The sequence below is a fragment of the Peromyscus leucopus genome, chromosome 4 (genome assembly GCF_004664715.2).
Source record: "Peromyscus leucopus breed LL Stock chromosome 4, UCI_PerLeu_2.1, whole genome shotgun sequence".
NCBI classification, from domain to species: Eukaryota; Metazoa; Chordata; class Mammalia; order Rodentia; family Cricetidae; genus Peromyscus; species Peromyscus leucopus.
Genome location: NC_051066.1, coordinates 6183002 through 6210302, shown reverse-complemented (window position 1 = coordinate 6210302; position 27301 = coordinate 6183002). Strand labels below are relative to the sequence as shown.

General features: G+C 48.1%; 1 protein-coding gene across 7 annotated transcripts in view; it reads right to left on the bottom strand.

The window, feature by feature from the left end:
- Positions 1–27301, bottom strand: part of Garnl3 (GTPase activating Rap/RanGAP domain like 3) — a 142659-nt gene that overhangs the window by 115024 nt on the left and 334 nt on the right. For 3 of the 7 annotated variants that reach the window (XM_028884761.2, XM_037204534.1, XM_037204535.1), the window contains exons 1-2: positions 26298–26490; positions 6840–7010 (exon numbers count right to left, since the gene is read on the bottom strand). In XM_028884761.2, coding sequence (XP_028740594.1) covers positions 6840–7010; positions 26298–26389 — 263 coding nt within the window. In that variant the 5' untranslated portion in view covers positions 26390–26490. Of the gene's footprint in view, positions 1–6835; positions 7011–25989; positions 26185–26297; positions 26491–27301 lie in introns of those variants that run through there. The other 4 variants (XM_028884762.2, XM_028884764.2, XM_028884763.2 and 1 more) reach the window with 3 other exon arrangements.

Genomic DNA, 27301 nt, shown 5'->3' with positions numbered 1-27301 from the left:
GTCACATGAAACAGCAACCAATGAGTCCTTCATGTGCTTCAGCAGCATCCTTAATTCCATGTCAATGTCAGTGATTTATTTTCCCCCTTCCACGCTGGCCACCTCCCTGCCCCCCCCCCCCCCCCCCCCCCCCCCCCCCCCGCCCCGTCCAGACTCCTGAGCCGACAAACATGACCGCAATATAACTCCTCACAGCAAACCCCCAACTCAGATCTTTCCATCTCAAACCATAACTGTCCATTGCTGAACACAGTTCCACACATACCCCAGCAACCCCCAAACATAACACACTCCAAATCAGACTCTCTCCTGATCTCGTGAACCAGACTGCTACCCTCTGTCCTGCATTTAAGGGCGTTCCTTTCCTACCAGTATCTAGCTAGTGACCAGCACCGGGTTCTCCTCCACAGCATCACCTTTTCAAAGCCGTGTGATATATCCATGTATCTGGATTTCGTTATCCAGAGACAGTGCACACACCCACTTCAAACTCAACAATACAAGGATGCAAGTGGAAAAATCTCCCTTCTCCTGCTTGCCCCGCCCACAGCAACATGGACAGCTTCTCGTCTTCCTGTCAGACATTCTGATGCACACATTCTCAAAGAAGAGCAATACAAACCCACCCTCTTCTAGCTTCTTTTAATTTATTATTGGTGTGTGGTTTGGTATGCTGGGGGCGGGGAGCAGAAGAAACTCTGTGGACTTGGTTTTCTCTTCCCATCTCTCCATGGTCGTGAGGATGGAACCCAGGTGCTGCCCAGCTTGCACAGCAAACCTTTTACTCACTGGACAGTTCCGTCTGTCCTCCCACCTCTAGTTCTGCATGTGAGCACGTGCGTGCGTGCGTGTGCGCGCGCGTCTGTGGAGGTCAAGGCTGACAGCAGGTGTCTTCTATAACCACTCTCCCTATTATATACTGAGGCAAGGTCTCTCAATATAACCCAGAGCTTATGGATTTGGCTAGTTTAGCAAATTGGCAGCAGGGATCTCGTCTCCACTTGATGAGTGCAGGGGTTACAGGCAAGCCACCGTTCCTACATCTGAACTACACTTGTGCGGCAAGTGCGCCCCCTACTAGAGCCACCTCCCAGCCCCCTCTTCCTTCTCTCAACACAAAGAGCAGCAGACTACAACCAGGCTTCTGCAATTGCAGGGTCCCACCTGTGGGGTCGACCAAACCAAGTGTCTACAGCCTTCCATTTTCAGCATCAGTGCTCACGTGTGCAGACTCTTTTCTGTTCTCGTTCCCCAAACAACACGGCATAGCACATATTTACATAGCATTTGCATAGGGTTGACAGGTGGTATCAGGATGATGTGATGATGTACAGGAGAGGAGCTGTGCACGTTATAAGCAAACTTTGTCTATTCAATGCAGGGATTTGTGTCTGCAGGAGGCCAAGTGTCCTCGAATGAGTGGCCATGGAGAACATGTCCTAAGTGCCCACACACCCTACTCATGCCCTTGTTGCAGTTTCTCTGCATGGTGTGGCTCGGAGGCTTTTCCTAATCCAGCAAGGCTCCTGTATTCTTCTGACTATGCAGTCCTCCACTGAACGAATGTGTCCGGTTTTATCCAGCCACCACTCCAGTTAGGCGGTCTCCAGCGTTTTACCACTGGGGACGACACCTGTGGTGTCCTGCCTCCTCTCTGCTCTTTCCACGGTCCCTGCCTTCGCTGTAGCATAGACTTCCACAGTCCAAAGCCTCCTGACGAGCCTCTGTGCTTCCTATTGACTGTCACCTCACAAACATTAGCGGGTACTTCTATGTGCCAGGGACTCAATGCTGACGGGGAGAACAAATGAATGAGACGGGGGAGAAAGCAGCTCCAAAGCATCCTAGCCTGTCTCTTCTCTTTGGCTGCAGTCAGAACAGGAGTGACAGGAGTCAGGCAGATGGATAGAAAAACACAAATTTCCTTATTGTCCGTGTTGTGCTGGCAAAATAGGCCAAGTTCTCCAGCCCAGCAGGCTCCTCTGCTTTTCCTCAAGTTGAGACTGCTGAACAACCCGAGGGAGAGATGCATGTGCAGAGGGCAGATGGTTGCTCAGGTGGTGGCCAGGGGAACTGCTGTCTCGTGACTATCTCCTCCCACAGGGACGGACAGACAGGTCCATGCCGCCCCGAAGACTCAGGTGGGTCTTCCCAAATGGGAACAGGAGGCAAAGTAAAGTAAGAGCCCCCAGCAGCAGCAGACCCACGAGAGTGGGGGCGACTGAGGGGCCAGTCTCCTCCTGTAGTGGGGAGGGTTTAAACGTAATAAACTCACCCTGTTAAAACCCCTGACTGACATGTCTCCCCAGCTACTGGACACAGGTCAAAGGACATCCTAGCAGCCCCCAAACATCCCACACCACAAGTCAGCCTCTCTCCTGACACCTTTAGCAGGACTGCCACTCTGTCTAGTCACTCAGGTTAGGGCCATCTCCTATATCCACTTTTCTCATAAAAAGACAAAAAGAGAGGGAACAGAATGTCCCTAATTATAAACAAAAAGTTACCACCCAGCACTGTGTTTCACCAGGAGCACACGTCATTTTTCAGAGCCTTTGAAAGCTACTTTTATCATGCATACATAAAATATCGTTCAGCAGTCCGTCTTGGTGATAAACTTTCAAATACATGGCAATTTTCGTCAAAAGATCAAAAGTAAACTATCACTAAGTCCCGGCAGAGAACTGAGTCTGAATTACAGACTTTCCAGAAGTATACCGCTATTGCAGTGGGAAAGACCACCGGACAAACAAGAACCGGAAGATAATGGAGGGGCACCCAAACTGAAACGCCTTCCTCCCCGACTGCCATCCTTTCAGGGAGCACAGCCCAGAATGGCCATCCTCCTCACAGCCTCCTCTGCTCTCCCTATAGACTGAGCTGTGATACCCCTGTGAAGAAGTTTTATCTCATGGTCTGATGAGTCATGGATTTAAAAGGTGAAGAACACCCCAGAAAGCCTCCGCCCCCCCCCATTCCCAACATATCCTGCTCTCAGAGGCGTGTCCCGATTCCTGATCAGCAGTCAACCAGCTCTCACCACCGAGGCTTCTGCCGCATTTGTCCCCTCCCCTGATCCCTGCCTCCCACCACTGGGAATCTCAGTCAAGAGAGTCCATGATGTATGGTTCTGACAAAACCTCCCCAGTTATCTTTGTAGAGAGCCATACGACCTCTCTCCAACCACTGGCTTTCACGCCTCAGTCACGTCGAGTGCTTTTCTTCTCCCAGGCTGCTCTGCTGCCAAGGTAAGGACTCTCACATTGGCCCTTGGTAACTGGAGCCCTCCCCCAGAGTCTTCCAGCTGCGGAGGAAAGGTTTTCCCTCGAGTCACAGAGCTGGCTGTGATCACATGGCACTAGCAGTGAAAACCATGGGTAAAGGAGGCAGAGCTGGGGAGGGAGGGGGAGGTAAGAGGTGGGAGAGAAGAGAAAAGCACCCTGACAAGAGCACTGGCGTCCTCGGGTCGTGGGCCAGAAGCAAGGCCTTGTGCCGTCACCAGCATGTCACCAGCTTTCTCCCCTCCGTCCTGCTCAGCTAGTTAGTCTGAGTTGGGTTTTTGGGACTGACAGCTGACAGACCCTTCAGTCCATCTTGTACTTCCGCTTTCTCACTGAACACAGTCACGATGTGACTTGTTCTCTCACACGCCCCTTAAACAGATCACTCGCCTCAAGACCCCCTGAGAACCTCACAACGCTCCCAGAACTCGTCAGCATCTCCCAGCGAGTGCCGAGTGCTGAGAGACAACTAAGCCAGGACACACTGTTCCTCAAGCACGTTCCAGGACAGTCCTGTCTGTGCCTTGCCCATGCTGACCTTGCCTCCTAGAACAGCCCTACACACCTCTGCCCATTTAAATACACTAAAGAGAAAAGGGGGTCCCACTGCCTTTCAAGTCCAGTTCACATTCCAGTCTGGGTCTATCTTAGGCTTTCTATGGTCACATCTTAGGCCCACTTACTGGCGATAAGACCAAAAACTACCCTGATCCAGAGTCAGAACCCTGAAGCTCCCTTCCTTGCCTCCCCATGCACATTCAGGTCCATCCCAACCCTCCTCCAAAACACTTCTGAGCCCATCATTCCTGCTCCCTCAAAACACCTACCCGCCATTATGTTCATCTCACCTAAACCTAGCTGCCCACTGCAGCCATTAGCTTCCCAGGATGCAAATCTCGACAGTCTCTGCTCTACTCAGAGTCCAGGCCCAGGTTCCTCAGAGCTTGGCTTCTGTCCACCAACCAGGCTCACTGCTCACCACTCTACTACTATCCAAACCAGACTGCTCAAGGTATCCTACCACCCGAGGGTCTTAATGATGCTCACCTTTGGAAAGGTCTCTCCACACCTACCCAGTAAAGTCCCCAAATTCCAGCTGCTTATCCCACTGAGAAGTCATTAAACACCCAAGTTACCAGCACTGGTGTAAACCCAACTTTACCTTTACACCCCAATGCCCAGTTCAAGGCCAATCACAACAAACAGGTGCTCAGGAAACTTTCAAAGTTTCATCAGGCCTTTGCTGGCAGAGAACATTAGCATTAGCAAATACCCAGCACTGTCCTGGTCAACTCCACTGACGTCCACAGACAGGACTCGATATTACCAAAATTCACCGGGGATACTGATATCCCCTGGTGCACCAAGGCTAACTGGTGGTCATGGACTGGACAAACACAGGATCAAATCCCCAGTCACAACTACACAAGTCTCTTGACCTCCGAGGCCTCCACTTCCTTGTGTGTAAAGCATAGTTAACTCTAGATAACTGTCTGGTTTTGGTTTTTGGATGACTGAATAGGGCGAATTTAGACTGCTTTCCAAAGACTCCAGGTAGAATCACTTTTGAGTCTTGTCTGTCCCTAGTACAGCCCTTAGCCTGATCGGTCGTTCCTATGTGGAGAAGGAGGATTGCCTGTGAAGGCTCTGAACTCAGCAGGTGTCATTCCGCAGCTCCACCAGGGCCCGAGGTTAAACAGATCCTTCCCAAGGGGGACCCAGCCACCGGACTAGCATAGTGGCCTACCCAGTGGCCACAAACACCTCCCCTTACCCCCGCCCCACGAGCACTAGGCCCCGCCCCTTGCGCCCTACATTAGCCAGTAGGGCCAGAGGTTGTTGGTTTTCTGACTCTCCAGTAGCCTTGCCCCATCCCTTCCTGCTTTACTGTGTGGTGCTGGGGAACTTGTGGTCCACAAAGAAAGCCTCTCTGGTTCTGCTTGCTAGCTAACTCACCTGAGCTGTTTCTGAAGGTCTTGGGTTACCTACTCACTGCATGCCAAATCCCCAGTTCTACAGAGCAATGCAGCGTTGGAGGCCCAGCCCTAGCCCTGTGGCCACTGTAGGCAGCTGCAGCCCTGGGTGAACTGAGTATTAAAGTACATCCTAAAAGTTCCATTTCAATCAAGGTGACAATGAATTCTCAATCACCAAGAGGCAACTTATGGGGGTATGGGAGTGGCTTTGAATGGCAGTGGTGACGCACACCAGTTTCCCTCGGGCTGCACTAGGCACCGGCAATTTCTCTCTGCATATTGTCTTTCACATTTCCTCTGAAGATTCGCAAAGCTATCAATGGCTCCCACTGCTTAACAGCATGTGCAGACCCCTCAGCTGGGCATATAGGGGCTTCGGGATTGATCCATGCATATTTCATCATGGTGGTTACAACTGTCGTTCTCATTGTTGGCTACAGCTGAGAATCATTGGAGCTTGTGACCAATCCTAGACATCAAAACTTTGGAGGGACAGTGGGGACTTCCGTAGCTTCTCCAGTGGTGACTGCCATGCATAGGCCAGGCTGATGGCTGACTTATCATCCATCAGGTTTGTCATCACCTCTAGAACATACCTTCCTGGATGTGAGCCTTTTCAGTACCATTTGCCAGTGTTCAGAGCGGCCTTGGTACCCACCTCCTGTCTGACCCAGCTCCTCCCACACGGCTGAGCCCAGCCCTCACCATCTCCAGCACTCACTTCCCCACTAACACTTGCCGCTGCCCCGTCTCCTCTGGCTCCTTGGATATGCTGTGAGTTTCTTGCAGGTGGGCATCTGAAAATGTCCCCTTTCACCTTCTCCAGATCCACAGAGTCCCCGGGGGATTCCTTAGGCTTCCCAGGTGATTCTGACCCATGCCCGTCCACCTGTTCTTGACTCTCCCAAACCACTGGGTACAGCAAATCTGATGAATATGTATCGGACAGAGCAAGTATTTCCTCTGTCTTGAAGCCAGTCACTGCCCTGTACCTAATGTCATGGATTCCTGTGGCGTGCTAAGCTCCCCTCCCCCGAAACACTCTTATTCAACCTTCATCTAACAAACGTCACAGCCTGTGACAAAGGCCTGGGGCTCGGGAGCAATGGGGGACATGTAGAGCAACCCCAGGCATGTGAGAGTCCACTGATGCGTCCCTTATTTTACAGTTAGCATTAGGATTTCTTCTGAGTTATACATTTTTTTTCCACATGCAACTTGAGACTGAAGGGTAAAGAAGATATCTTTGGTTAGACCCCAGGATGCTGCAGGTACACAGAGACATTTCCTAAATGGTTACTGAATCGAGACAACCCATCTCGTGGCACGTTTCCTAGCCTGTTAGAACTCTTTGCAACAGCACAGGTGAATGACTATCTGCCTATGAGCTGTTAAGTCCCCTAAGGCCGGAACTGGGCCACCCTGCTCATTATGCCTGACACAAGGCTTGGCCTGCACAGATGAATACTGCCAAATATATGAATAAGACATCTCAGAAGAAAACATTCTGTCAAGGCCGCCACCCCTGCCCCATGTGCAGAGATGGTGAACCCCCAGCAAGACACTCCTTTTACTTACTTACAGGTTGACCTGGGACTCGAGTTCAGGGTCTTTCGTTGGCCAAGTCTGAAGGGGCTGGATGCCGAAGGAGAGAGATGACTTCGCTTTCCAGAGGAGGGTTTGTGCCAGCTGACTCCCACAGGACCCCTTGGTCAGCGGATCCATTAGTGGGCCTGGAGGCTGAGATGCTGTGCTGAAGCAGAAGGGATGGGAAATGTGATGAGAACCAGAGAAGACTACAGGTGCACCATAGCCCGATCTGGAACCTATCCCCCAAAATGGCCTGTCTGTTCAGGAGCATCGAGGAGGACACCAGGTACAAGAAAGCCCCAGGTGGCCAGCATCATGACCTGTCTGTAGTGTTGTTGCTCAGGAGCCTGGGTATGGAGGAACTGCTTGGGATCAATCCAAATCCCAGCACACCCCTCAACTATGATTACATCACCCATACATAAGTCAAAAGGATCTTCCTCTGATCAGTGTCTCTGAAAGGTTGATACATTGTCATTTAATCCCACTGTGAGTATTGAGAAGGTGGAGACAATTCTGACTACAGCATAGAGACTCAGAACCTTTGGGAAGTGGTTAGGATTATAGGAGTCACTGGTGTTGGGCCTCCATAATGGAATCTTGGTTGCCTTAAGGAAAGCAAGATCAGAGGTACTCGCGCGCGCGCGCGCGCGCGCGCACACACACACACACACACACACCAAAAAACAAAAAACTTGCACAATATCAAGACTCTCCCAGAAAGAAAAACATCACCACGTAGACCCTCATACTTTAATTGGTACTGTGAGCTAATAAAGTCACCCAGCCAACAGTACTTTATTATGGTAATGAACAATTCGTATCTAAAGATCCAGTGGGTGTTCAAAAAATCACCAGCTGGAAAGAGCATGGTGGCGCATGCCTTTAATTCAGCTCTGGGGAGGCAGAGACAGGTGGATCTCTGTGAGTTTGAGGCCAGCCTGGGCTACAAAGAAGAGTTCCAGGACAGCCAGGGCTATGCAGAGAAACCCTGTCTTGAAACCCCCCACCCCTCAAAAAAATTTACTAGCTTATTTATGCAAAAGGCAACAGTGTCTGAGCAAGGGAAGCTATGTCTCGAACGCTTTGGGAGCTCAGCAGTGGCGGGGCCTAACGCCACCCACCACTCTCACCGTCCAGCAGCACTCTTGGCTCAATCAGTTTCTGCTTTAAACGACCACGAGGGACAGAGACACGGCTCAGCACTGGCTGCTCTCGCAGAGGACCTGGGCTCTATTCCCACCGTTTGTCACTCCAGTCGATCCAGTGCCCTCTTCCCACCTCTGTAGGACCATGTACACAATGGGGCATGGACATATATCCAGGCAGAACATTCGTCTATATAAAATATAAAAAATCTAAAGTTCTTAAAGCTATGGATAGCTATAAAAAGGGCTCAAGACCAATGACAAAACCAGAGACACAAAGAACCAAATTCTCCACTCAGGACTAAAAGCATCTAGCATGCAAGCAGCACAGGCCTGCTGGAGTGATAAATGCACCATGCACAGGCATCTGCACTGAGAAATGCATTCCTGAGACCTGCCTGCTCTTCTCTTATGGCACACAGAGGGCAGTGGGACAGTCAGTTCTGAAAGAGAGGGCCACTCTGCCTGAAGGCAGCAAGTGTTCCCTCTGACTGCAAGGATTTCAATTGCAGCATCTTTACCCACCTCGACCTCAAGTGAAAGACAGACAAGGCAACTGAGTCCAATTATTGGGAAAGGGAAAAAAATAAGAAGGGAGAACATGTCATTCAGGCAACTTGAGTTCTTGTTCTGGGGACATGGTCACTCATGTTTGGTTCCAAATATACCATTTTCTTAATCCCCTTTAAAAAACAAGAGAGCAATCTTTAGTAGCATTTGGTCAAGAGGTCCTTTCTAAACTCTCTTTTCCTGGAAAGACTGTGACGAGTGGAGGGCAGGAGGGCTGGATGCTCAGGCAGTGTCATCTGTGTCCCCACCAGAGCCACATGCCTGGAGGCTAAGGGAAGCACCTCCTCTGGGTATCTGGACTCAGACAGCCATCGTCCACTCTGAGCTGCTCCAGAAGTGCTAAGCAGGTCCCAGACTGAGACATGCTAAAACAAAGAGAGGTCACTCTAGACCTATGCCTAAGGAAAAAGGAATCCACCTGTGCCCCAGCTGTCTGTCTGTCCCTTTGGCCATTCGTAGGTTGACCTAAGACCCTCGAGTGTTCCTTCTTCGAAAGAGAAGACTCAGCTCTCTCCATCACCTTTTCTGGGCTGGTAAAGCTGCCTGCTGTACAACTGACCTGCAAGTTCACTAGCCTCCCCCGTTTACCTTAGAGCAGCTAAGCAGTCATCAAAAGCTGAAGCCTTTCACCTGGGGCAGGAGGCAAAGGGCTACTCTGGTGCATGAACAGTTCTCGTGTGTGTGTGTGCGTGTGTGTGTGCGTGTGTGTGTATGTGTGTGTGTGCGTGCGTGCGTGCGTGCGCGCGCGCAGGACTGTGCAGAGGCCAGAGGTTGACATCAGGTATCTTCGTCAATTGCTCTGTGGTGGTTTGAAAGAAAATGGCCCCCAAAGGGAAGTAACACTATAGGAAGCGTGGCCTTGCTGAAGGAAACGTGCCACTGTGCCGGCGGGCTTTGAGGTCTCTTCTGCTCAAGCTTCTCTCAGTGTGACAGTCGACTTCCTGTTGCCTAGAAGATGTAGCACTCTCAGCTCCAGCACCATGTCTGACTGCATGCTGCCATGTTCCCTGTCATGATTATAATGGATTGAATGTCTGAAACTGTAAGCCAACACCTCAATTGAATGTTTTCCTTATAAGAGTTGCTGTGCTGCCCCCAACTTCAGAGGGGAAGAATAATGAAAGAGATCTCTAGATAGAGGGGGCCATTATGGGGATAGGGAGAAACATGGTGCCAGGGAAACTCCCAGGAATCCACAAGGATGACCCCAGCTAAGATTTCTAACCATAGTAGAGAGGGTGCCTGAACTGGCCTTGTGTAATTAGATTGGCGAATACCCTAATTGTCAAGAGAGCCTTCATCTAGTAACTGATGGAAGCAGATGATCCACATCCAAGCACTGGGCCGAGCTCCAAGAGTCCAGTTGAAGAGAAGGAAGAGGGATTGTATGAGCCAGGGTGGTCAAGACCATGATGGGGAAACCCACAGAGACAGCTGACCTGAGCTAGTGAGAGTTCAGACTCTGGACCAACAGCTAGGGAGCCTGCATGAGACTGACCTATGCCCTCTGTGTGTGGGTGACAGTTGTGTAGCTTGGTCTGTTTGGATCCCTAGCAGTGGGATCAGGACCTGTCCCTGGTGTTCAGGCTGGCTTTTTGGAACCTATTCCCCATGCTGGGATGCCTTGTCCAGCCTTGATGCAGTGGGAGAAGCTTGGTCTTGCATCAACTTGACATGCCATGATTTGTTGATTCCCATGGGAGGCCTGCCCCTTTCTGAATGGATGAGGAGGGGAGGGAGGGCAGCCAATAGGTGTGGGGAGGGAACAGAAAGAGAAGAGGAAGAGGAAACCTTGGTTGGTATGTAAAATAAATGAAAAAAATTAATAAAAAAAACAAGGAAAAAAGTACAGTAAAAAAAAAGTTGCTGTGGTCATGTCTCTATAAACATCCCTAAGACATGCTCTATACCACTCCACACTTTTTAGATTTATTTATGTAACTGTTTTGCCTGCATGTATATATGAACACCATGTGTATGACTGTGATTGCATTTGTGAGCCACCAAGTGGGTGCTGGAAACCAAACTCAGGTCCTCTGCAAAAACAGTAAGCACTCTTAACTGCTGAGCCACCTCTCCAGCCCTACACCATATGCTTAAAGTAAGAACTGAGCCTGGAGCTCACTGAAAGCCTAGACTGGAGAGCCCAGATCCTCCTGTCTCTGCCTTCCCAGTACTGAATTACAGGTTCATGCTGGGAATATGAACTTGGGGCCCCATGCTTTAACAGCAAGTCCTTCTGGCTGAGACAGCCCCACATCTCAGCCTCAGTGTCACTAGAATTTATTGTTGCTTTAGCACTAAAACAACAAACAAAGAATAAAGCAGAGCTTCAAGACAAGACACACATCTTCTTCTCAACACTTGAGATTTATTTCTATTACAAAGATCATACTTGCATGCAAAAGACTGACAGAGTTGCTCTCCAAGCCCCAGGAGGGGTGGAGAAGCATGGAGAAACTGAATCAGGCTTCAGGTTTAAGCAGAGGCCTATAAGGGGACAGCCGGCTGAAGCTGTGTTGCTTGGTGGCCACACTGGCCACATGTGGCTACGAAGCAAGTGAAATGGGGGCAGTCCAATGTGAGCTGTGTAGGTGTAACATCTGCATACAGTGCTTATGGAAGACATAATTAACACACACAACACATCTCACTGGTAAGTTCTTATACTAATTACATGTCAAATTCTTTGTGTGTGTGTGTGTTACATACACATGTGTGTGCATTTACAGCCCAGAGGTCAACACTGGATGCATCCCTCTGTTGCTCTCTACCTTATGTTTTGAGACAGAATCTCCACTTAACCTGGACCTCAGTGATTTGGCAGGACTAGCTAGCCAGTAAGCCCTGGAGTCCTCCTGTCTCTGCTCTCAGAGCTGGGATCACAGGCGTGCTCTGCCAAGCTCTCCTGGCTTTTCACATGGGTGCTGGAAATCTGAGCTCAGTCTTTACTCTTGCATAGCAAACACTCTACTGACCGAGCCACCTCCCAGCCCTAGGATTCTTTCTAATGTGGCTGGTAGAAAACGTAGAACTCCATACATAGCTCACTATGTCTCAGACAGTGCTGCTCGGGCAAAAGTGACGCCTTCAAGTTGTCTCTAGGTAAGTTATCCCGAGACGAGGGGCTGGCGCGCATTAGCTCGCACTTCAGTTCTTGGCTGAGCATCACTGTGTTATTAGGATTTCTATAGCTGTGACAGAACACTATGACCAAAAACAACTGGGGGAGGGCAAGGGTTTATTTCTTCTTCTTTCTGTCTTTATAAGAATCTCTCTCTCTCTCTTTTCTAAGATTTATTAAGTATGCCTGTATGCCTGCATGCCGGAAGAGGGCACCAGATCTAATTATAGATGGTTTTGAACCACCATGTGGTTGCTGAGAACTGAACTCAGGTCCTCTGGAAGAGCAGTCAGTGCTCTTAACCTCTGAGCCATCTCTCCAGTCCCCAGGTTTATTTCTTCTTACAGGTTGCAGCCCATCATCCAGGGAAGTCAGGGCAGAAATGCAGGCAGGAGCTGATGCAGAGACAACAGAGGAGTGCTACTCACTGGCTGCTCCCATGGCTTGCTCAGCCTGCTTTCTTCTATACCATAGCTTATATACCACCTGCCCACAACAGGCTGGGCCTGCCCACATCAGTCACTAAATAAGAAAATACACTAAAGACTGGCCTACAGGCAAATCTTGAGGAGGCATTTTCTCAACTGAGAGTGCCTCTACCCAGAATACTCTAGCTTGTGTCAACTGACATAAGAAGAGGAAAACTGACCGACCTTTGTCACCTGGACACACCAATATAACACTATTAAACAATAACCTTTCTTTTTTGTTCATCCCCAAGATCTCATAATAATGTCACAATATAAACATAGTATAACTTTAAAAGTCCTATAGTCTTTAAATTTTTAATACTTTAGCCAGGTGTAATGCCACATGCCTTTAATACCAGCACTTGGAAAGCAGAGGCAGGCAGTTCTCTGTGAGTTTGAGGCTAACCTGGTCTACATAGTGAGTTCCAGGAACAAAATTCAATACTTTAAAGTTCAGTTTCTTAAAATATCCAGTCTCTTTCAAAGTTTAAGCATCTCTAAAAAAAAAATCAATGTTTCTAAAATACCCATAGTCTCTCTAAGATTTCTATGAAACTCCAAAGTCTCCCCCAAACTCCAAAACCTCTGAAATTTCAGCCTCTGAACTGTGAGGTCCAGTACAATGAAAAAAATAAGTTAAGGCCAGTGTGTTGGCCTTTAATCCCAGCACTTGGCGGATTTCTGTAGTTTGAGGCCAGCCTGGTCTACGAAGTGAATTCCAGGACAGCCAGGGCTGTTACATAGAGAAACTATCTTGAAAAACTAAATAAGCAAACAAACAAAGAAACAAACAAACAAAGAAAATGCTAAATGCCTCCTTATTCTACAGTGAAGAAGCAGGGCTACTGCAGTCTTCAATAGTGTAAATAACTCAGTGTTTGAGGTCTGGGACCCACTCAGGATCCTGGGGCAGCCTTGGTACAGCTCCAGTTCTCCAGTTCTGCCTATCACAGTACACAAGCACAGCTCGTCTCCTAGCTCAGGCTAGCTCCACCCTACAGCTTCTTTTATCTATGGTGGTTGTCCCACAGTACTACTATCTCCAAAATGTTGGGGTCTCTGCTACAGCTAGGCTGTACTTTCACCAATAGCCTCTCCTAGGCTTTTTAAAGGGACTCTAACTCTGTCACATGATGCCAAGCCTCAACTTCTCTCCATGACTGCTTCAATCCTGGAACTTCAACTGCAACCGAGGCTGCACCATCACCAATGGCCTCTCTGCATGCCTCAGAGCAAGCTTCAGCTGCTCTCCATGACCCTTTCATGCCTTCAAAAGCAATACCAGCTGAGAGACTACCACATTACCAAGTTTGGCTGTCAGCCTGAGATGCAGCCTCGGCCCTCTCTGGACCACGACTTCCGTGTTCTGACCTCGAGAACAGATAACGATTGAGATCAATAATCCCAGATTTTTGATCCTAGATAACACTGGTCTCTTATTAATCACAGTTAATTTCTCAGCTCAGCTAACCAATATCAATTGTGCCCATAAAGCAAAGGTTTCAATTCAATGGTGCTTGTCTCTTGTTAATCACAGCTGACTCTTAAGCGCCAGTTAACTGGACATCATAAATGCTTAACACAGTATCAAATGGTCCTGTAGTCTTCAATCGACTCTTAAATTTCCCTCTGAACTTTCACAGCCTAGTCTCCATTATCTGTATCCTCAGCATTATTGTTTAAGTTTCTGCAAAAGCTCATTAAGCTCTGAACACTCAAAGGATTCCCCAGCCCAAACTTCCAAAGTCTTTCCATAATCCTCCCCAAAACATGGCCATTCTGTTATATCAACACCCTACTCCTAATTTCTGTATAAGATGCTGTTCCTAATCCCATGACAAACACCATGACCAAAAGCAACTTGAGGAATAGGTTTATTTCATCTTATAGCTTGTAATCCATCACCCAGAGAAGTCAAGGCAGGAACTCAAGGCCAGAACTGATTGAGGCTGGGGAGGCGTGCTGCTTACTGGCTGCTTCCCGTGGCTTGCTCAGCCTGCTTTGTTACACACTCCAGGACCACCTGCCCAGGGATGGCACTACCTACAGGCTAGACCTTCCCACATTAATCACTAATTAAGAAAATGCACTACAGACTTACCCACAGGCAATCTTATGGAGTTATTTTTCAGCTGAGAGTCTCTTTTCCCTAATGACTCTAGCTTGTGTCAAATTGACGTAAAACTAGCCAGGACAGTTACACGTGGCAGTGATGTATCACTGCAGGTGCTCAGAGCTCTCTGGCATGTAGGCAAGGCAGTTGCAGGTGTGAGGAGGTGTGTTGAGAAGGTAGAGCCAGATGTGGAGAACACAGAACTGGTAAAGGATTTTAAGGTCACTTGAAGGACTGAGAGTGTTAGTGACGTTCCCTTCAGCTAACAGCTTGCTTTTCTTGGTGGGTTTTCAGATCTTTACATGACAAAAATGCTTGGCCAACATTCTGTGACTCTCCTTGTTTTTATTTACTGTGATTGTTTTTCTACCCACACCCAAGATCTTAGACATCTTTACACATCAATACAGATATAGCCCAGACATGGAATGTTACAAAGAGATAAAATACTACACGAATGTTCTCCTGGCTTTTTAATTTGATATACTGGGAACATTCCAACATACTACTTTCTAGCCATTTAAAGATTTTGCTTTAAAAACCTGAAAATGGTAGCTCTTTTGAATCCACCATTGACCTTTTTACCCTAACTTTAACAATATGAGTTCCTTTGTGCTTCAATTTTCTTTCAAACTGTTTGGATTCTGTCTTGTCACTGTTCATTTTAATCTGCTCATTCAATTATTTTCATAACTCTTTAATTTTTTTAAAAAAGTATGTTTCCTTATCCCTGGAACATAATTTATCTTTATTGTCTATTTAAAATATTCAATTAAAGAACTTCTTGGGAAATGGGCAGAACTCACAGAAATAAGCAAAATTGTCCAATAAAAGAAAATTTATCAAAAGTAAGTGAATAGCCAAAGTCTACACTTCAATTCTGGAGGTTTGCTGGTATGTGTGGACACAGGGAAAGAGACAAGGAAACTGCCCATCTTAATGTAATGTGAGGGAAATAAGCAAGTGTTTTGTGGGCCCAACCTGCTCCCATTTGCCTTGGATGGGCAAGGGCTGGCAGGTGGGAGCTCAGACAAGACTGCCTAGGAGGCATCTTCTTTATCCTGCCCAGGTGGCTAATGAGAAGCAGCAGCCTCACTGAGAAAAGACTGAGTGAAAGACAACCATGACTTAGATCTGAAATTCTTGGAAGGTTCTGAGTAAAAGTACATGTGAACCCACCCGAAGGAGGACCCCCCAAGTCATGGAAAATCCTACATCGAGCCTCTGTGAGGGGCTGGCTGCTTTATGTGTCTGGGGTGGACATCACTAGAAAGCCTGACAAAGGGTCAGATCTGGATTTCCAAGACTTCCCACCATTTATTCAGTGACATTCTGGACTGTTCTCTTAATCCTGATGGTACTCACAACCCGGCAGGCATGGCCAGGCCTGCTGAGGCCTCATGATGAGGACAGTTTGACATCACAGAAAAACATCACCGTGGCACAAGAGGTATCTGTGTTGGCAGGAAATGGACACACTAGCATAGACAAGGCAGCTCAGTCTCAGCTCCGCCACTCCAGCCTAGCATATGCCTCCCCACACTCATCACTCATGTGTAGCAATGTTCCACTAGGAGCCTGGGGAACTCCAGGGAGGCACACCCACCTCACAGGCATCTGTGATCTCACACATTGCTTGTTCTGACCACTCACTGAGGAAAACCTTAACACAAGTGTCAATCAGGATCTGTGCCCATCTTCAAAGCAAGCTTTTGAGGTCTGGGCTGACAGCCACCAAGTGTACAATATTCCCTAAAGAACAAGCTGGACAGTTGGATGATCCATGGCACCAGTCAAATTCCTCCACTCCACGCACGAGCTGTTTCCCTCCTCCACTCCACAGCTACTCCTGTCTCAGTCCTTTTACTTCCTGACAATGAAGGTGCTCTGATCATGCATTTGCTTATCAGCATGTGGTCTATCTCCTGGTATAAGAATGTCAGATCCGTAAGAGAAGGCACCCTACCTGCTCCTTCAGAGCATTTCCACATACCTAGCACACAGAGGGACTGTGTGAACAATTAGTCCAATGAATCAAGGACTAGGTGGATACCCAGAACACAGAAAATTCCATTTGGGGGAGGGAGACCATGCCAGGATGCTTGGGCCTTTCACATCTCTGGAAGAGATCTGCCATGCCTTTGGCTGGACAGCTCCACTGTCTCACTAATCTCTTGACAGGGAGCTGCTTTGTGAAGACTGAGCTAGCTGCACAGAGCCAAGGTGGTCCACCTGTGTGTGGCACATGGATCCAGGCTTGATGTGTGGAAGAGACGTGAGAATATACTTACTGGCTGGCAGTGCTTCCGGACACACCTTTCTGGTCAGAAAGCAAGACAGATGCTCACGTGTTCAGTTCCATCACTTTTTATGTCTAGAAAGCCCGTATCAGTCACCAATATGAGGTTGGGGTACCATCGGGTTTCCAGGCTACTATTGCAATGGCAGAAGAGAGGTGCTGCCTCCAACATGCTGTGGTGTGACTTGCTCCATGCCCTCTTCCTTACACTGCAAGAATGTCCCCCATTTTCTGGGGTTAGAGTTCAGGGCATGATTCAGATTCTACAGCTCAGAGGTGTTCCAGAGAGGTTCTGGAATCAAGCCTGGCAGAAAAGGAACAGAGGCATCATTTTGCTCAGCAAAGAGTAAAGGGGTTCTGTGGATCTGGACTCAGTTGCTTTTTGATTCCAGTTTTCTGAAGCTGCAGTAGGAACGGTGGAGATCGTGGCGGAGTGGGTAGTGAGGATCTATGGTTAGTGAAGGCAGCGGCAGCAGCTTCTGACTGCTGGGCTTAGCTTTCTGTTGTTCCTGGGTGTTTGCGGTGTTGGGGAATCAAATCCAGTAGCTTGCACATTCTTGAAAACTCTCCATCCTGCCCTCTGGCCCTAGCTCTCCCACTGCTGGTGGGTGTTTTGTTTGTTTGTTTGTTTTGTCACGAAGTGGAGTCTTTCTTTCCTTACGACTGGAAAGCCAAACGTCACAGGGAGCACAGAGCAGTTCCAGGAGCTCACACGAATCAGCCCTGCCCTCCCTACTTTCTAAGCCCCTCTGCTTATCTGGAGAAGGCTGGCTTCAGTGGTCTGTCACAGGCCACTGTTACTGTGGCCTTCGCAGTGTTTGTCAGATTGGACTCTTGACTCAACAGCAGATGGACTCTATGTGGGGTAGGCAGGTTACAGATTTCTTCCAACTGGACCAATGTTTGAACTCCACAAGCAGCAGAAGAGGCTGTGTACTTTTAGGTACACAGGTAGTGCAGCCTTTGAGCAGAAGGGAGACTCGGCTTCAAGCACTAAGTACTTTTCCACAGGGAGCAAAACACAGAACACGACAAAGACTTCCTGACACCATGACAGGGACTTGCCAGGCCACCGTGAGGGAGCACACTCTGTTCGAACTGTTGATAAACTGCCTGGCATTGTTTTGAGTCTTTTCAAGTCTGTTGAAAACTTAGATCCAAAAGTGTGCCGAAAAGGTAAAACGGGTGAGAAATAGGAGTCTAGCTTATGTTGTGCTAATATCTCCAATGATAGAAATGTAACCACATCCTAAAGCCACTGTAGCCCGGGCAGGCACTGGGTGCTAGGAAACCCTTCATAAACTGAGTTCACCCTGCTTTAGTAACCTCATGCCCACTGAATGATGGGTGCAGCTCAGGCCCACATGCCCAGTGGGCCTCATTCCCTTTTCATATGACACCCTTTCAAATATGGGAAGGCTGCCATTATCTCCTCTATGAAATTTTCTTTTTCTCTTTCTTTTTTTTTTTAAACAGATGAAACACTTTCCACATCCCAAAATCTTTTCCCTTTACTGGCGAGGTTTCATTCAATATAAACATCTTTACGAAACAAAAGAAAAACCCAAACCAACATAAACCTGATTTTTAAGAGCACATCCTGCCACTCCTGCAGAGGTTTGTTTCCAGTTGGTTCCTGTCATTATCTCCTCTCTGGGACAAGTGAGATGGCTCTGTGGATAAGGAATCAGTTGTTGAGCCTAATGTCCGGAGTTCAAGCCAGCAAGTTCTCCTCTGACCTGTACATGAGCACTGTGGCACATGCATGCACACATATACAAGTATGCACACATGCCCACACTAAATACTCAAATGTAAAACAAAACAAAACAAAAAATCAACAATAACAACACTTCACTAAATTTGAACTGGCTTGAACTGAGATGTGCTCTACGTTAAAAATGCACACTAGATTCTGAATGAAAAAAGCAAACTATCTTGTTTTTAAATATTTGTTACATGTTAAAATGATAATGTTTTTGATATACTGAGTCAAATAAAACATTCAAATCAGTTTCATTTATTTTTGTTTTCAATTGTATGGCCACTAGAAAAAAATTAATTCCATATGTAATTTCACACACTGTTTTTTTCCCCCAAAGAAGCAACCCAAAACTTTTCACTGAGATAAATACATTTTCTAGCAGCTTTCCAAACCAGAAATACAGGCTGACAGTGTTTCTAAGGATTCATGTTTTGATACAGTTCTGGTGAACATTTTTCTTTTTTATCTTTTGTCAGTGTGAATGCTTGTGTGCATCTCCCTAATCCTCCCAATTCACGTGCTGAAAGTTACCTCCAGTCTGGTAGTATTAGAGAGAGGACCCTTGTGGGTGAGTCAGGCATGGGGACTCTGCCTGCACAACTCTTAGAAGAGGAGAAGGAGCTATTGGCTTCACTTGCTTCTCTACCATGGGACGATGCTTCTAGAAGGCCGTCTCTGAGAAACAAGCACTCATCAGTTACAGAATCAACTGGTAACCTAAGTCTGGGTTTTAAAGCCTCGGGAATGGTGAGTAGCACATGTCTGTTGGTTACAAATTACTAATAATGTACTCTGAATGGTCTCTGCCAGCAAGTGGTCCCAGTGAGCATCCTTCCACTTAAGTCTCCTTGCAGTCAATGCCACTCCAAGCTTTCTGTTCTCTTAGATCCTAAGGTTTCAGAAACAACCAGACACCACCACCCCACGCCCTGCCCCCAATCTGAACGCTGCTTTCCAGTTTTCCCAGCAGGTCTTGTTGTGGAGGACTCAGTTCTCCAATTTGTCTACAGCACTGTCTGTCAGACTTCAACTCTCTTCAGCTCTTCAGGTCTGGAAACCAGACTACCAAACCTAATTTCTCATATTAACCTTCTGCAGCAAAACTAATTTAACTATTGTCTTCCTCCAAGAAAGGAAGCTGGTTTGCATTAATTTAAAATCTTAGTGAATAATCAAAGTTGGCTTTTCTTCCCCTGTCCCTAGGAAAACAGATATGATATGAAAATTCATGTCTTCTGTTGGCCCTCAGAGCCCATTATGTTGATCTGATGTAAGATGGTTTTTCATAGTCTTTCCCGAGAAGACTGCTGTTTATCCAAAAGAAAACTGACAGTAGCAGATTTATTTATGATTAAATACTTAAGGCCTTGACACAAACAAAGAATAATGGCAAAATATAGAGAAACTAAAGACTACAAAGACAGTGTCATCTAAGTATTCATTGACAAAACTACTCAAAACCAGAAAGCCCCCTACAGAAGGCCAACAAACCACAAGAGTCAGAGGAAACGGGGAAGAGGAGAAGGTAGCCGCATGCATGATGGGTAACTGCTCTTTTCAGAACCCAGTTTGGCCTGGAAAGCAACAGGAACAAGAAAACATTTGTCTTGGCATCAGATTTGTTCTTGAAGGCGTGGGCTTTCTGCATGACTAATGAGGAGGCCGTCATGTACAGAGCAATATTTGGAAACGGACAAAATATGTTTTCCACTCATAATTCCAACTCTCCTGTCTAGAGGGGGCTCGTCAGCCATGGTGGCCACATTTAGCAACAACAGTGTAATCACTGAGCTAAGATACAGTCTTTTAGAACAACAACTAAATCACAGCACCAAGCCCATTCCGTGGACAGCACCCAGACACCTGGAGTCTAGAATGGTTTTCTAGATCTAACAGTGCTTTGGTCAACCCAATACCCACTTCCTTCTGGAGAGAAACTGAGATTTTCCTCTAGGAAGCACTACCTCTTGATCTCTATGAATGGAAGTGATTTACCCCTTAGTTCTGAGTTGAGTACATGACCCTGGTCTGGCCACTTGGTTCAAGGATGTCCCTAGCCAGTGGGGTAATTAACTTTCTTTGTCTGTCTTGAGAGTAAAGTTGAGCTGGTTAATTTTTTGTCAACTTGGCACAAGTTATCTGCAAAGAAGAAATCTCGGTTGAGAAAATTCCTCAATCAGATTTGCTTATAGGCAACTCTGTGGGATGTTGATTAATGGTTGATATGTGAGGGCCAGCCCACCATGGGTAGTGTCAACCCCTGGGCAGGTGGTCCGGCTGTATAAAAAAGCAGGCTGAGCAAGCCATTAGAAGCAGGCCAGGAAGCAATATTCCTCCATGGTCTCTGCTTTAGTTCCTCCTCCAGGTTCCTGCTTGAGTTCCTGCCCCAACTTCTCTCAATGATGAACTATGATATAGAAAAGCAAGATAAAATAAATGTCTTTCTCATGTTGCTTTTGGTCATGGTATTTACCACAGCAATAGAAAGTTAACTAGCACAAAGGTCAACTCAGAAAATGAAGACTCTGATGACATTATTAAGATACCTGGCCGGGCAGTAGTGGCACACGCCTTTAATCCCAGCACTCAGGAGGCAGAGGCAGGTGGATCTCTGTGAGTTTGAAGCCAGCCCGATCTACAGAAATCGAGTTCCAGGACAGCCAGGGCTACACAGAGAAACCCTGTCTCAAAAAACTAAGAAAAGAAGGAAGGTAAGTAGGGAGGGAGGGAGGCAGGCCAGCCAGCCGGCCTGGACCACCTACTCCTAAAGCTTGGTTCTGGACCACCTACTCCAAAGCTTGGTTCTGGACCACCTACTCTAAAGCTTGGTCCTATTCAGCATTATGCAACTCCATGAGCCAAGACTTCTCTCTTGCTTGCCATTCATGGTCTTTGATATTTTAAAATGTGCACATAAGGCATGGATACAAGAAATAACAATGGTGTGTTACTAGTCCTGGATGGAGTAAAAGATTTCAAAGGAGATTACAGTTGGATAGCCAGGAGTAAGAACCATCTCATCTAAGCTGTTATCTTTCACATGGAATTCAAATCATAGATATAACACTGGAACTACAAGTGGCTATGCAGACATAAACATGAGTGACGGGTGGCAAGGATGAGGCAAGCTTCAACAATGCTCTTACAAAAGGCAGCAAAGCTGCTCACTAATAAAGTGGCTTGGATTAGGGCTAGAGAAAAGACTTGAATTGGTAAAGTGCTTTGCCCAGAACCCATGTAAAAAAGTCGGATGAGGTAGCATGTGCTTGTAAGTGCTGGAAAGGTGGAGACAGGTGGAAGTTCCCTGGGGCTCACTGGTCAGCCAGCCAAGCCTAACTAGTGATCTCCTGGTAAAAGAGAGACCCTGACTCAAAAGAACAATGAGGAGGGCTCCTGAGAGATGACATCTGAGGTTGTCTCCTGGTCTCCACCTTCACATGTATACATGCACACAAAACAAAATCACACACACACACACACACACACACACACACACACACACACACACAGAGCTTACTTTAGAATTAAAGACTCCCTGACCTTATACAGAATATGGAGAATTTAGGTGACTAGCTATAGAGGTTTTTGGAGAAAAGTTTCCTGCATTACCATGGAGGACTGGCTTTGTGTGTGTGTGGGGGGGGGTGGGGGTTGGAAAGGGGGTTGAAAAAAATTCACCTGGTAAATTCACCCTACTGATAGGTTATCCTGTTAATGCTGTACTTCACACTAAGCTGAGCCTCCATGAACTGTTACAGCCCAGGTGACACAACTCAGCAAATGACGGGTAATTTAAAATAACTCAGGTTCATTACTTGACTTTCTTGATTGTTAGAAGTGGGGTGAAGGCAACAGTCTTAAAATACCACATACCTGCCTTTTACAAAAGTGGATATGGCTGAGGACTTTCGTAAGACAGATACCCATTCTGTCCACCACCTGTCAGTCCTAACACTCGCCACACTCCTGAGAGTAGCACTTCACACATTAGTCATTTAAAGCTCACATCAATACAGGTCACTTCACAAGTGCATTAACCAAGATTCATAGAGGGCTAAGCAACTTTCCTATGTTCACATGATTGATTGAAAAAGGCAGAAACCTGAGCTGGGTCCACCTCACTCCAAGATCCTTGTGCATGGACACCATCTGACATGCTGATCTATAAAATCATGGTGAACACATTTAGGGCAAGTTGTTTAACTGAACGGGTGTCTTCTCTGACGCCTCCAGGTATACAAAGCTAGTCTTTCTCATGTCTACTAGCCTAGTGCCCAGTGCCTGGACCATTCCTCGGTCCTTCACATTCATTACCTTCTGTGTTTGCACACCAGCTATCAGAACTGACACAAGCTATTTAGCAAAGAGAACTGCCGAACTGAAACTGATGCTGTAGAAGTGCATGCTCGTGTGAACGCTCATTCTCTTGTGTGTACACACACACACACACACACACACACACAGACACACACACACACACACATGTGCATGCTCGCAATAACAAGATTATTAGGTAAATATGGTTAAAACGTGTTCTCAAAGAGCCTAACCATGAAGCAAGGACATTTGAACTTGATGCAGTTGGCAATGAAAAGTGACTGAGCCTCACAGATGTGGCAGAGGCTTTCACTGCTGGTTGTGTTTCTAAAACAGCTGCAGGCTCTCTGGATCAACGGCTTGGCTTAAGGAACCATGCACCTATACAGTTAAGATGTATGCCAGAGGTTCCAACCCACAGTCAGAATTGTGTGGTCATTTGGATTACTGAATTAAGGAAGTCGTTTTTAGAGCAACAAAAATAATGGAGAATTACTTTGTATGCTAACTTTAAAACTTAATTAAACATGGAGAAATTGAAGATGAATATTTATTTTAAGGGATTTTTTTTTTTTTTTTGAAACAGGGTTTCTCTGTGTAGCTTTGGAGCTGTCCTAGAACTCACTCTATAGCCCAGGCTGGCCTTGAACTCACAGAGATCGGCCTGCCTCTGCCTCCCGAGTGCTGGGATTAAAGGCGTGCACCACCACTGCCCGGCAAGGGATTCTCTTAAATGTGCATAAACAAGAGGAAGAAGTCAGTGGATCTAAAGTTCAAGACAATAGTGTACACACACACACACACTTGAAAACCACCATACAGAAAGTAAAAAGGTGAACTGGAAAAAATATCTGCTATATATTTAACCAAAAACATCCCCTTAATAAATAAAAGAGTTTTGATTCTATAAGGGAAAGATAAATATTCCAAAAGAAAAATGAAGCTCAATCATACAAATATCTTAAAATAAGTATAAGTTATGAATAAATTATAAGAAAAACTTCATTATTAAATAAAAAAATTCAAATTAAAACAAGGTATCCTTTGCCAAATATAATGATAATCCTAAGGGTGCTCTCTAGCATCATGCTTCAGAAGCCTCTAAGAGGTTCCTTTGTGCCAAGTGCCTGCCTTTAGTCCCAGCACTAGGGAGGCGGCAGAGGCAGGCAGATCTCTGTGAATTCAAGGCCAGCCTGGTCTGCAGAGTGAGTTCTAGGACAGTCAGGACTGTTATACAGAGAAACTGTCTCAAAAAACCAACCCCCCCCCAAAGTTTCCTTTGTTCTGACACACAGTTCCCATCACTTTCATGATCTTATCTATGGACTAGTGATGTCTTCAGACAGAATTGTCTACAAATGGAATAACCACATCTCTAGGAAGAGTAAAAATAGTAAGAGATAAGCTAAAAGTAGTTATACATTCATATAATAGAAGAGCACGCATCAACTGAAAAGTTTTCTTAAGGAATGTCTAAGGGTTTCTTACAATAATTATGACGTGTTAAGTGAAAAAGTAAATTAAAATGATAAATATTGATAGAGGAGAGAGACCACATTATACCTATTGTGGGATCATGAATCAATAAATTATCCACTGAGAGTGGTGGTGCACGCCTTTAATCCCAGCACTCAGGAGGCAGAGGCAGGCAGATCTCTGAGTTCGAGACCAGCCTGGCTTGCACACTGAATTCCAGGCCAACGGAGCTGTACAATGAGACCTGTCTCAAAAACAAACAAGCAAGCAAAGAACAGCAACAAAATACCAAAAACCCAACAACAGCAAAATAATTTAATTATCCTATTTATAGTTTTCTTGCAATTTTAAATTCCATCTAATGAACTACTTTTGGAAGAAAAAGAAGCTAATCCTTATTATCTTACAGGTCACAGAGTGTCAGAGAACAAAAACACCCTGGAGGCTTGGGAGTCATTTAGTCCTTGAAGAATCTGGTCATGAAGACTAAGGCGAGGGAAATCTAATTTTTAAGCTGGCACTGTCCACTACAGCAAACGTTTCTCCTCTGTCCTCAGCACATTCTCATCAGCACTGCTGGGGCAGGGTGTGTCAAGGACTGAGAAGGTCCCGTTAACAACAATGAAAATCTGGCTGGGGTGGGAGCGCTGGAGTCAGGATGGCTGCTCGCACTGGAAGTTGAGCACAAGTCAACACTCTTTGCGAAGTGCTCCACAGCCACAGGTCTTTGTGCCTCCCACACTGGATGGGATGCGTTACAGAACCATCCCATCATCCCTGAACGTTCCATGCAACAGCACTGTCCTAAACATTCTGCCTCAGGCCTGAGAGACTCTTTGTGCTCATCTCTTGGTATACCTCTTCCTATTCGCCAAGCTCTAGCCATAGAGATCGATAGCTGTCTAGGTCTCCTATCTAAGGGAAATGTACCACCCAGGTCACTGCACAACATTTAGAAATTTCTTGGCAGGTGCCCAGATACTGACCACACAGACCTAAGCCTAGGGTTCAAGAAAAACTTTCAAAAAGAATTGATGAGCAGTTCTCCAGCCTGAAGGAGGAGTAACCAGCCCACCAGACTTTGCGATGGGCCAGGCAGGAGCCAGTTCTGGGGATGATGGAGCAGGTCCCAGTGAAGCTCTGGTCTCTGTCCTCATCACTCTCATCAGAACTGCCGGAACAGGGTGTGTCAAGGATGGAGTCTGAGGAAGGCCAATTAAGGGCATCACACCTTCCATTAAGGATCTTAGTGGTTTGCTTTGTGTCTTAGCAAATGAACTCTCTTATCCACCTCACTGGAGGTTAGAGCCCCACATCTTTTCATTCTCCCTGTCCCTCCCCATGCTACGCTGGAAAACCGCTCAGGGGTGCCAGCAGCAATAGGCCTGCGGGAAGGGGGCTGGCTTCGGGATACCCTTCCTAAAACCATGATTACAAAATGATGACGAAAATCTGGCCGCGATGGCGGTGCTCGAGTCATCCTGAAAGGAATGAGTCCACCTGGAAGAAGGAGACCCACTTCAAGTTACAGGAATGCCTTGGAGGTGGGGGTAAGCGGGACATAGGCACCGGCGGCATCAGCCGCAGCGGGAAGGGCGTGTCCGGCAGCAGCCAAGCTTCACCTAGGGCCGAGCTGGCTCCTTAGGAGGGCGCCAGTTAAGGAAGGTAAGGCCAGGAGGGGCACGGACACCCTGGAGAAAGAGAAGGGACCTAGGAACTCTGCAAGGTACCCCCCCAACCCCAGCCAGAGATGGGCGGGGTCAGAGGCAGCAGGTGTCCAGGCACCTGGGGTGCGAGCATGGCTTACAGAGAGCTAGAGGCGCCTTAAGAGTGTCCTTTGGGGGGCTTGGGGGTTCCGACCTTGTCCTTGAGCATTAGAAGCGGGCAGGACGCGTTCTCCACAGCCCGAGACCCTCCTGAGCCGTGGTGTGCAGGGCCTGTCACAGGGCCGAGGCTTCGGACGTCCACAGCATCTGCTGGCCGGACACAGGTCCCCAGCCCTCCCGCTGGGCACTCCCTCAGCGTGGCCCGGCTCTCTGTCAGGCTGCGCGCCGACTCCCTCCCACGCCGCGGCCTCACCACGCTCTGTCCCCTCACACCGCCACCCCCCACGTGGCCTGCTCCCCGCTCCCGCCTCTCCAGGCTGCACCCCTCCCCGGCCACGGTACCTGGGACTCTCAAAGCTGCACCCCCTGCGCCGCAGCGCCGCCCTCTTCTGCCGCAGGAGCGCAGCAGCGGCCCCGCCGGGCTCCGGCTCCATCGCCCCGGGCGGGGGCCGACGGCTCGGGCACACTCGGGTGGGCTCGGGCCTCGGCGGTGTTCGGCCGGACGCTCAGCTAGCGCGCCGCAGCCCACGCCCCGCCCCGCACTCCTTGCCGGGCCCAAGCCCCGCCCCTGTCCTGCCCCAAACTCCAGCCCAGCCCGGGACCTCAGGCCCCGCCCCGAACGCCAGCCTAACCACTCCCTCACACTCCCGCTAGGCCCCGCCCCTACTCTAGCTGGTCCCCTCACCGTGCCTCCGGCTCTAGGCCCCGCCCCTACTCCAGCAGGTCCCCACCACCGCCACGCCTCGGGCTTTAGGCCTCGCCTCTGCCCCGCCCCTCCTGCTCTAAAGCCCGGCCCCTAGCCGCGCCGAGCCCGCCTCGAACTGGAGCTAGCCTCAGGCCCCGCCCCGATCTCCAATGGAGCCCCTCCCTTTGATCCTACTTGAGGCTTTGGCCCCGCCCCGGCCTCGCCCCTAATCTAGCAGATCCTCTCACCTCTCAGTTGGTCTCAGGCCCCGCCCCCGCCCCGCCCATCTCATGAGTTGGCCTCAGGCCCCGCCCCTGTCCCGCCTTTGCCCCGCCCCAATCAAGCAGGTCCCTGCTCAGCGGGGCTCAGGCTCCACCCACGCCCCGCCCCAAGTTCCAATCCTGGAGGCTCCCTTACCTGTTTTTGGTTTCAGACCCCACCCCAAACCCCAATCTAGTCAGTCCCTTTGCCCTTCAGCTTTACCAAGACCCCGCCCCATTTCCTAGCCCAACCCACCCCACGCCCTAGTCTGGGCACAGGCTCCGCCCCTAACTTCCGTTCTCCGTGTCCCCGGTCCTCCTCAGACCAGTGCAGACCCCACCCTGCCTCCGCCCTGAGCTCCAGCCACGCCCCTCCCGCTCCAGCATCCCGGAGAGCCTCC